At 47.3% G+C, this 9543-nt stretch overlaps 1 protein-coding gene across 2 annotated transcripts in view; it reads right to left on the reverse strand.

Annotated features, from left to right (window-relative positions):
* The window catches only part of Atxn7 (ataxin 7), a 94634-nt gene that overhangs the window by 15663 nt on the left and 69428 nt on the right, over nt 1–9543 (reverse strand). For both annotated transcript variants that reach the window (XM_023705013.1, XM_023705011.1), the window contains exons 4-5: nt 2805–3057; nt 629–888 (exon numbers count right to left, since the gene is read on the reverse strand). In XM_023705013.1, coding sequence (XP_023560781.1) covers nt 629–888; nt 2805–3057 — 513 coding nt within the window. The remainder of the gene's footprint in view (nt 1–628; nt 889–2804; nt 3058–9543) is intronic.

Genomic DNA, 9543 nt, shown 5'->3' on the forward strand with positions numbered 1-9543 from the left:
TGCATCCGGGGACTCACCACCGTCACGTCAGCACTACCGCATCAATGCATCCGGGGACTCACCACCGTCACGTCAGCACTACTGCATTAACACATCCGGGAACTCACCACCATCACGGCAGCACTCATGCATCATCCGGGAACTCACCACCATCACGTCTGTGTTCATGCATCAACACATCTGGGAACTCACCACCATCAGCACTACCACATCAACACATCTGGGAACTCATCATCATCATGCCAGCACTACCGCATCAATGCATCTGAGAACTCACCACCGTCATGACAGCACTTCCCAGGAACACACCAGTCATGTTAGCACTTAGGCATCAATCCATGTGGAAACTCACCACCATCATGTCAACACTACCACATCAATGCGGCTGCAAACTCACTACTGTCACGTCAGCACTACTGCATCAACATATCCGGGAACTCCCCATTGGACAGCTCTTCTCACATAGACTCGGTGCACATGACCCCCCTCCCCAGCACATAACTCAAAGCCCAAGGGGACAAGCCTCTGCGCGCTGCCCAGGAAAGTCCTCCTCTGGCGATGCTGGACTTACAGAGCACACCACCTGCTCCCTCTGGAAGCCCATTTAAACAGAGAACTGCAAAGTTACCTGACAGTCTCTTATTTAAAAACTTCCTACTACTGGAACTGTCTTCCGATTTCTTCTCCAGAGTCGGCGGTGCAGGAAGCCCTTTGCCATTCAGAATCTGTCCAGGTGAAGGCAAGGTTGGCTTTGGTATTGAGGGGCAGTTAAGGCCAGGCTTGACTGAGGAACTCACAGGAGCAGGGCAGGTTGGCCCCACCGCGGGTTTCAGTAGTGTGCCATCCATCTTTGGATGAATCTTTTCCACCTTCACAGAGGGCGTCATGCTGTGGTGGGAGCAAGCAACAACATCTGTTCCTGAGTGTGCTGAAGCCCTCATGGTAGAGCCCAGGTGTGCTGGGCACGCACGCAAACCGCGGGCAGTCTCTCAGATGTCCTGTGAGGCTCTCAGATTCCCTCTTTTAAGGCCTGCTGGGTAGGCGAGGCCCCCTATGGACCATTAAATCTGCTTGGTGTACAAATGGACCTACGGGACACTTGGGACCTGATAATGCAATTTTGCAACAAGCCAAACGTGAAAAGGCCTGGAAGGACCAACGAATCCCTTCAGAGCACTTACAGAACATCCTGCAGGGGGCTGGGGAGATGGCTCAGTAGAATAAGCGCTTCCCTGGCAAACACAAGGGCCTGAGTTCAATCCCCAGTTCCGCAAAAAACAAAAAGAAAAAAACAACCCGCAGGAACCACTGTTTTAAGGAAGGAAGCCATCAAAACAAACCAAACTTCCAAGGGAATAAATACCGTATTTCCTGGAAATGTCACTAAGGACTTAAGGGAACTCATAACATCAAACACAGAGGCCTAAAACTATCTCTAAGGCAAGGCTCCTGTAGACATCACCAAAGCCAGGTTTCTACCACAGGAGCTCAGAACCCAAGCACCTGGAACAGAGGTCAGTGATGAGGACCTGTGCCACGAACAAGGACTGACTTCACTTGGAATCCTTCCAACACTGTCGTTCTGCTTGATGACCTAGATCATGTTGGCAGGATGCTAGCAGGGGCCTGGTCCTTTACAAGCCCTAGCTCCACAGGAAGATCTAGAACGATGAGGTTTTACAAATTGCTCATGGAATCTGTGCTCTCAGGGCTGTTACACTGGCAAGTGAATTACATGTCACACGTACGTATTTTCTTTAGCTTTGAGGCAGCGATAAAGTACCAAAAGCCAAGTTCCCTGTGCCGTACTTCTGACAGATGAGCAAGAGCTCTTAGCAACCAGGACAAACAGCCCCAAACAGCTGTACCTGGAGCAGCCTGACAGTAGCAGACATGCTGGACTATGGCTTGGCCTTGCCCCACTGGCAAGCTCTGGAAGAGCAGCAGGTGCTGGACGCTGCCCAGAGATTAACCAGCGAACGCCCAGGGGACTGATGTGTGTTGTGTGCCCTCCACAGGGAGGCGGGCAGGGAAAGCCACCCACCGGTGGGCTGGGGGTGCCATGTGAGGCAAGGTGTTTTCCACAGTGTTCTGCTGCTTCTTTACAGGATGCCACAGATACTGCTCACTGCCACAGCCTGGGGACCTGCCAAGCCTTGCCAAGAGCATGAACTTCTTTCAGCCTTTGCTGTGACACAAGCCCAAAAGATGGAGGAGGACACACTACTTCTCTGCTTTGTAGGGCCCAGATTAGCCTGGAGTGGCAACTGGGCGTCCCTTCTTCTTTTAAAACCAGCTGAGCAGCAGGACACTGAGGTCGTTTATTTACCATCACCCGTTCGTGGCTGCACAGGTGGCCACCTGCAGGTACTAACCAAACACTGCCGATGACCCTGCATTGTGGCTGTTACTCAGACCCACTCTGCCCAAAGCCCTCCACTAGGCAGTGACACAAGCAGGATCCGGAATCAAGCCTACTTGACATGAGGTCTTCTCAGATGTCGACTCAATCTTTTTTCTTTGCATTTGGAAAATGGGGACAATACCTACCTACCAGGGATGTTATGATAATTAAATGACACAATACAGAGTTTAGTCTCAGGAAATTGCTGTAGTAAAGGATCAGTAAATATTTACTAACCTTATCAATACTGATCTTACTGTTCTGAAAAATCCCCTAGGATAAGACAGGAAAGCAAAGGAGCCAACAACATAGTCTTAAGTTCCCCAGGGGCTCTCTCAGCCTTGCCTCACATATGGTGTGTTCCCAGCAGACATGTGAACAGCCCTCTGGTAATACTCACATTCTGCTGTGGGGGCCTCTGCCTTGCTGCACGGGGTGCATTGGCCTTGTGTTCCCCCTGAGCTGCGGTTTCTCTTTGGGTGACTTTAATAACCTGGAACTGGATGAAGGTGTGCTCACAACCCCTGTGCCGGAAGAGCGGCTGCCTCCACTTGCACCACCTCCTTTGCTTTTGGACAGGGAAGGGAAGAAGGGGAATGCTGCAGCGGGAGGGACGGCCAGGGAGGGCGTGCTGGATGCGGTATGTCTTCTTTCTAAAAAGGTAAAGAGGAAAAAAGACACCACATTTCAGGCAAATCTTACATGGAACTCTGGAGGAGTTCCCAGCAATCAACACATCTGGGACACAACGTGTCGTGTTGTTAAGTGAGGCTATGCTGAAGGCAGGAGCTTTCGGAAAGGGCACATGCAGGCCCTGCACAGGCTTACCTGGCACTCTAGGGACTAGCCTTCCCCGTCCTGCCACCTCAGCATGAAGAAGTTTATCACAGATACCCACTAAGAAATGAAACCACCAGTCTAAACACGGGCCTTACTGCCTTTCTGGCTTGGTATGCCAGAAATGAACCTCGCTGGCTCCAACCTGCTTTCGGAAAGAGGAAAATGAACCACTCATCTGTGGAGCTCTGCCGATGGACATCATATGGGAATTCTTTCTTCCTTTGGCTTTCTAGCATAGGGCCTCTTTAATTTTCAAAACAGCAAAATATTACGAAACAAGTTGTACCTTCTTTTCCCTATCATTGTCCACCAGCAAATGACACCAAAGAAGAATGTTTCTAGGGCTCCTTCAGAATCTGTGCTGAACTATTCCAGGGACTCATTTCACTTTATTATCTCCTTTGACTACACGTGGCATAGCTCTGGTTCACGCCACAAAGACGCCAAAGGTGCCAGACAAAAATACCACAAATAGCTATGCCTGTTTTTTAAACCAGGAAATAATTCATGGTTAAGTACAGACCACAAAGCTTAATTGAGCCTAACCCTATCCATTGGAGACTCAGGCTTTCTTGGAGTAAGGTATTCCATACTAATACAAGTCAAGAGCTGCTGAAAAACGTTACCATCAGAAGCAGGTCAATTCCTGGTAACTTCATTTACTTCAGAACCTGTCACAGCAACTTAGTGGCTGTCTTTAAATATACTCATAATTTATAATCACATATCTGCTTAGCTCTTAAGTTTTACACACAACCCAATACTGACCTGTCAGAACATGAGACTGGATGTGTACAGAGCGTGGTAAGCATGATAGGAGGGACTACAACCACTATTCACGTGGCTTCTCTCCGAGCTGCGGCTTAGTCGTCTGCAGCCTTTGGCAGTGCCGTGATGGCTTATTTCTGGAAGGCCCCCGCTACTTTAGCAATGCTTTGTGAAGTACTTAGGGCCTGGTTCACAGCAGGACAAAGCTAGACTGTTGCAGACAGAACTGAAATTCTCCAAGTCAACCACAGAAAATCTATAAATGAGTGATTAAAACTCTTTCTCATGGCCCCACATGTGTTTAACAAAGGGAAAACCAAAGTACTTTTCATAATTCCTCAAATTGGGCACGAGGTGTTTTGTTACTTTTAAAAAATCTTTTATTTATTTGGTACAGGGTCTTAACTATCAGACTCAAGGTGAACCTCCTGTCTCAGCCTCCCTAGTGTGTAGGCCACCACGCCTGGCCTTTGTGGCCAGCGCAGCATGCCTGGGGGCAGGGCTGGCATAGCATGTGGTTCTGGGGATTGAGCCTGGGTCCTTGAACTTGCTAGGCAGATACTTAAACCACAAGGCTATTTTCCGAGCCCAAGGTGTTACTCACCTACTTATTTATTTGGTACAGGGCAACTGGGACTTGTAGTGATCCTTCTGTCTCAGCCTCCCCAGTGCTGGGATTACAGGCATGGGTCACCACGCCGGGTCTTAGTGGCCAGCTCAGAGTCGATCCCCAGCACTACATGCCACATCCAAGGCCACCCAGCCTGTGTGTAATCCAGGTCGGGAACCACTGGTCTCGGGAAATCTGTCCTCTTCCAAAACTGGGCCAGTCTTACAAATGTTAACTGAAGATAAATGTTACATGGCCTGCCTTTTAAAGAAGATGGAGGGGCTGGGGAGATGGCTCAGTGGAATAAGTGCTTCCCCGGCAAGAGCAAAGGCCTGAGTTCAATCCTCAGTTCCACAAAAAAAAAAAAAAAACATAAAAAAAAAAGAAGATGGGAAGCAAGGCTCAGGGAAGGCCCTCCCCTCCATGGTAGGAAACAAAGCTGTAAACATGTAAACTGTACATCCCTAGGGGTGTGGCGTGTGGTGCTGGGGATCGACCCAAGGTCCCTGTGCTTGCCTAAGTAGGTGCTTCAGTCCACTGAGCCGTCTCACCAGCCCGAAGTGTTTTGTTTTAAATGTAGTCCCTTTCCTGTGCTTCTGAATCACTGTGAACACCCTCCACGCTGTAGCACCTGTCACTACAATCATAAACATGTTTCCGGTTTTGCTTCCTACCACTGAGAGGAGGGGCTTCCCTGAGCCTTGCTTCCCATCTTCTTTAAAAGGCAGGCCATGTAACATTTGTCTTCAGTTAACATCTGTAAGACTGGCCCAGCTTTGGAAGAGGACGGATTTCCCAAAGGCCTGAGACCAGTGGTTCCCGACCTGGGCTACACACAGGAATGGCCTGGGCTGTTCTAAATGTACCGACACGCTCATCGCTCACCCACGCTCTGTGACATAGGTAGTCTGAAGCGTGGCTTTGGTATCCACTTCCACAGGCTTCCCTGCGTGACACTCCTGTGCAGCTACGACTGGGAGCCTGACCGAGACCAAGTGGATACCCTAGAACCGTGATCTGTGGCTGAGTGAGTCACGGTGGTGCAGCCCTATGTACAAGGGCATGCCAGACACAGCTCCCCATCACTGCTTGTCCTTAACAGTGTTTTACAGACCTGTACCAACTGCAAGCTATTTTCATCCATCATTCTCACCAAAGCTACATAAAACACTATTTTAAAAACTCAGCAATTTTCTTCAAAGTCCCTCTTCCTTCGGTAGTCTAATACTGCCAAATCTTTTGGAGGCATTCTGGGTACCCGGGACAGGACAACTCTGCATTCCAGCGCCCTGATGGTCAGTCACACCTCTGTCTCTCCCACCCCTATCATTTGAGAGAGGCCCCAAAGTGATGGGAAGTATCCCCACCCTCAAATGAGAGTTACTTTCCCAAGACCAGACAGCCACCGAAGAGGACATTAATGACCTTGCTCTATGTTTTCTGATAAGCATTAAAATGACAAAATACTAATTATTTTTACCTATGATCATCCACAGAAAGTCTCGTGTTAGACCCCAGGCAATACACTAAAGAAATGATTTCACATCTATGTTACAAAAAGAAGAAAAAACCCTAGGTAGAACTTGGGAACGAGAAATACACTGTACTCCTTTTATTCTTTGGGCATCCCAATTCTCAAATAGCTGCCTCAAGGCAGATATATGTGTGGTTCTCAGCTCCTGACAGCTAACTCCCTTTCAGTATTGCTCTGGTGCACAGTGATCTGCACTCAGAGAGCTGTCCTGGTCTTTTTGGGGTTCTTGATGTTGGGCAGTGTGGAAAGCCAGCTCCCAGCCAGCCATGTGATCAGGAGGAAGCCGCCCACAGGGAGTCTATTCTGCCAAATGTCTTGGAAGCATTCTTGGTACTTTGGACACGAAAATCTGATAAGTTAGGTGTCTTGTCTAAAATGCCAACATTTCAGACTTGGCATGGGGTTACCAAGATGAAGCCCAAAGTTGCATTTTTATTTTTTCTTAAGATCAAATGATTGATTTAAAATCTCAATCTGATTAGGGGCTGGCAAGATAGCTCAGTGGATTAAAGTGCCTGCTGTTCAGGCCCCACCCCCAGGGCATGATAATTGACACTGGGTATTGTGGCATGCACCAGTAATCCCAGAGCTCGGGAGGCTGAAAAACAAGAAGGCTCACTACAAGTCCAATCTGTGTAATGAGACCCTGTATTAAACACACACACACACACACACACACACACACACACAATCTCAATCTGATTAAATATAATCAAGTCTGCTAATGGTTGTTTTCTAGCTTTAAAACATTTTAAACAATGCCTGAACTGGGAATACAGATTCATTCCAAAACCACTGATACAATGAGGAATGCTGGCCATAATGAAATTCTGCCTCTGCTTTCGTCCAGAAGCAACACTGGGTGGAGTAGCAAACTGCCCCTGGCAGCACTAGCTACCTGGGAGCTACGAGGAACACATGCCCAACATCCGCCAGCACTATACCTTCCTGCATGGCTGCACATTGCCCCCTTCCACCATGTCTTAATGACTCCCAGGCTGCAACCCTCCCATGTCTACCTCGCAGGGCATCTGCCAGTTCTTTTTAAGGAAAACGAGCACTTTGTTCTAGTGCTTATGTACTTTTCAAGAACTACTTGACAAAGCTCCCGATCTCTGCATCACTAATGAAGCTCCTGACCACAGTGCCATAAACCATTCTCCCAGGAAGCTGCACGAGCCCTCTGTGCACCATTCTGCACAGTGCAAACGTTGTTAAGGAGTGAGCCGTGCTGGGGCAGGGCTGTCTGTAACTTTAAGCTCGTCCTTTCAACTTCTGTTCTCATTATCATCTTCTCCCTGCCCTGTCCCCTTTTCATATGTGGTGTGCACGCTTGCTTGCTTGCCCGCAGGACTGGACACTGAAGCCATGGCTTCGGCCCTAAGCTACATCGTGGGCTCGGCCCCCACATTTTCTTTATTAATTCGGAGACAGGGTCTTGCTGAGTGGCCTAGGTGGGTCACCATGCTTGGCTCTGTTTGCTGTTAGCTGGCATTTTCTTTTCAAGACTCAAAAAATTGTAATTTCTTTAACAAAATGAAAAGCTATTTTAAAACTCAGAACTGCAGTCTGTCATGTGAATTTTCATTCACTAGCCCATGAAGCAGACTATGTGGGTGTGTGCATAACTGAGATTGTAGCTGGAAGGTGCCAGTTAAAATTCTTGTCATGCCCTGAATGAAGCTGCTCCATCATGTCATGAATTGGTAACTGACTCTGCAAAAAGGACAACATCTGGTTTTCTCCTCACAAAACAGAGATGGATCAAATCTCACTATGCTTGAGTTTGACTTCTCGCATAGTTTCACTATAGGTTCTTATTTTTCCTAAGCTTATTAACTTGGGCTTATCAAAAAGAGAACGGGCAGGGACAGCTCAAGGGTCGGGAGACAGACCTTTCAGCAGTTGGATACAGTGGTGGCCAGCTGCAGAGCACAACTGTAGGGCGGTCTGCTGAGGAGTCCAAGCTGAGTTTTTAGAGCACCTCTCTCACTGGGATCTGGCAGCACCTAAGAAGCACATGCTGCTCCTGAATGAGGGGGAGACTGTGAATGGCTCCAGCAAGGGAGACTCAGGCAGGCAGACTGACAGGCAAATAATAAACGCTAGGAGCTCGGAGCAGAGCCAGAAAGGCAGGTACATATGCAAGGGGTCTGGGGGGTGGGGGTGGGGGTGACAGGGAAGACCAGTGAAGAGAGTGGAAGAGGGACGAGGGAAAGGAGGGAGAGAGAGAGATGCCTTTGGCCTGCGCCCCCCATCCCCCCATGGCTTGAACAATGTGGCATCCCCAAAGGCAAGGGCTGGGCAAGGGAATAGGGGAAGGGAGGCGGGCTCTCTACGGAGCTTCCACAATGGAAAGTGACCAGGAATAAAGAGCTGATGAGTATGAATTCATGCTGAGATATTATTTATTTATTTGCTACAGGGTCTTGCCATGCAGTTCGGACTCATAGTGATCCTCCTGTCACAGCCTCCCTAGTGCTGGGATTACAGGCCTGCTCTACCACACACAGTTTCTGTGGCCAGCACAGTGGTCCTGAGGCTGACACGGCATGCAGTACCAGGGACTGAACCCAGGTCCTTCTGCTTACCAAGCAGGCGCTTAGACCACAAGCTGTCTCTCTATCCCTCATGCTGAGATTTAAAAAATTAACACACAGGCATACACATTAAGGGAAGTTCAAAGCAAATTTTTTATGTCACAAATATTGCTTTAAAAATACTTTATAATACACAAGTGTTAAAAAGAAGGTATAAAAAGTAGTCAAAGTAAATTGTAACTTCAAATGCTATCAAGCGAGCTTCAAATACATCCAGATGGATACATATGATGCCTTTTTTTTTTTTTTTTTTGGTGGGGTGGGGGAAAGTTCTTTTTTAATTTTTTTATTGAGAAATAAATATGAATGAGACAGTTTCACTGCTGATTAATAGGACAGTTTTGATAATCAATACACTGTACATTGCTATCTTCTTAGTGGTCATCCATAGTACAAGAAGCAGACAGGATATTCTGTCCGAACACTGTTAGTACACCTCTTTCTTCTCATTGAGTTAAGCGAAAGTAGCTGTAAATTTATCCTATTTTGTATACATATATACAAAATAGTCTTTCCTTTGTATTCTTTTTTTTTTTTTGTCCTGTCAGAGGTGAATATTCTATTGGTATCTAAATACTATAGGTGTTTGAATTCAACTAAACAATCTAACACTGTCTAGCAGTCTATAATATTAGTGGGTTATCCTCAGAAGTTATTGACTTGAGCCTTTTACAGCTCATCATATTAATATGGATTTACTTTATATACCTTATTTTTATACTTTTCTGCTGGATGGTTAAGACCAAGATATAGCAAGACCTATATACCCAGAATTGTAACTTTTGTA

This window comes from Octodon degus, unplaced genomic scaffold (genome assembly GCF_000260255.1).
Source record: "Octodon degus isolate 3935 unplaced genomic scaffold, OctDeg1.0 scaffold00210, whole genome shotgun sequence".
NCBI classification, from domain to species: Eukaryota; Metazoa; Chordata; class Mammalia; order Rodentia; family Octodontidae; genus Octodon; species Octodon degus.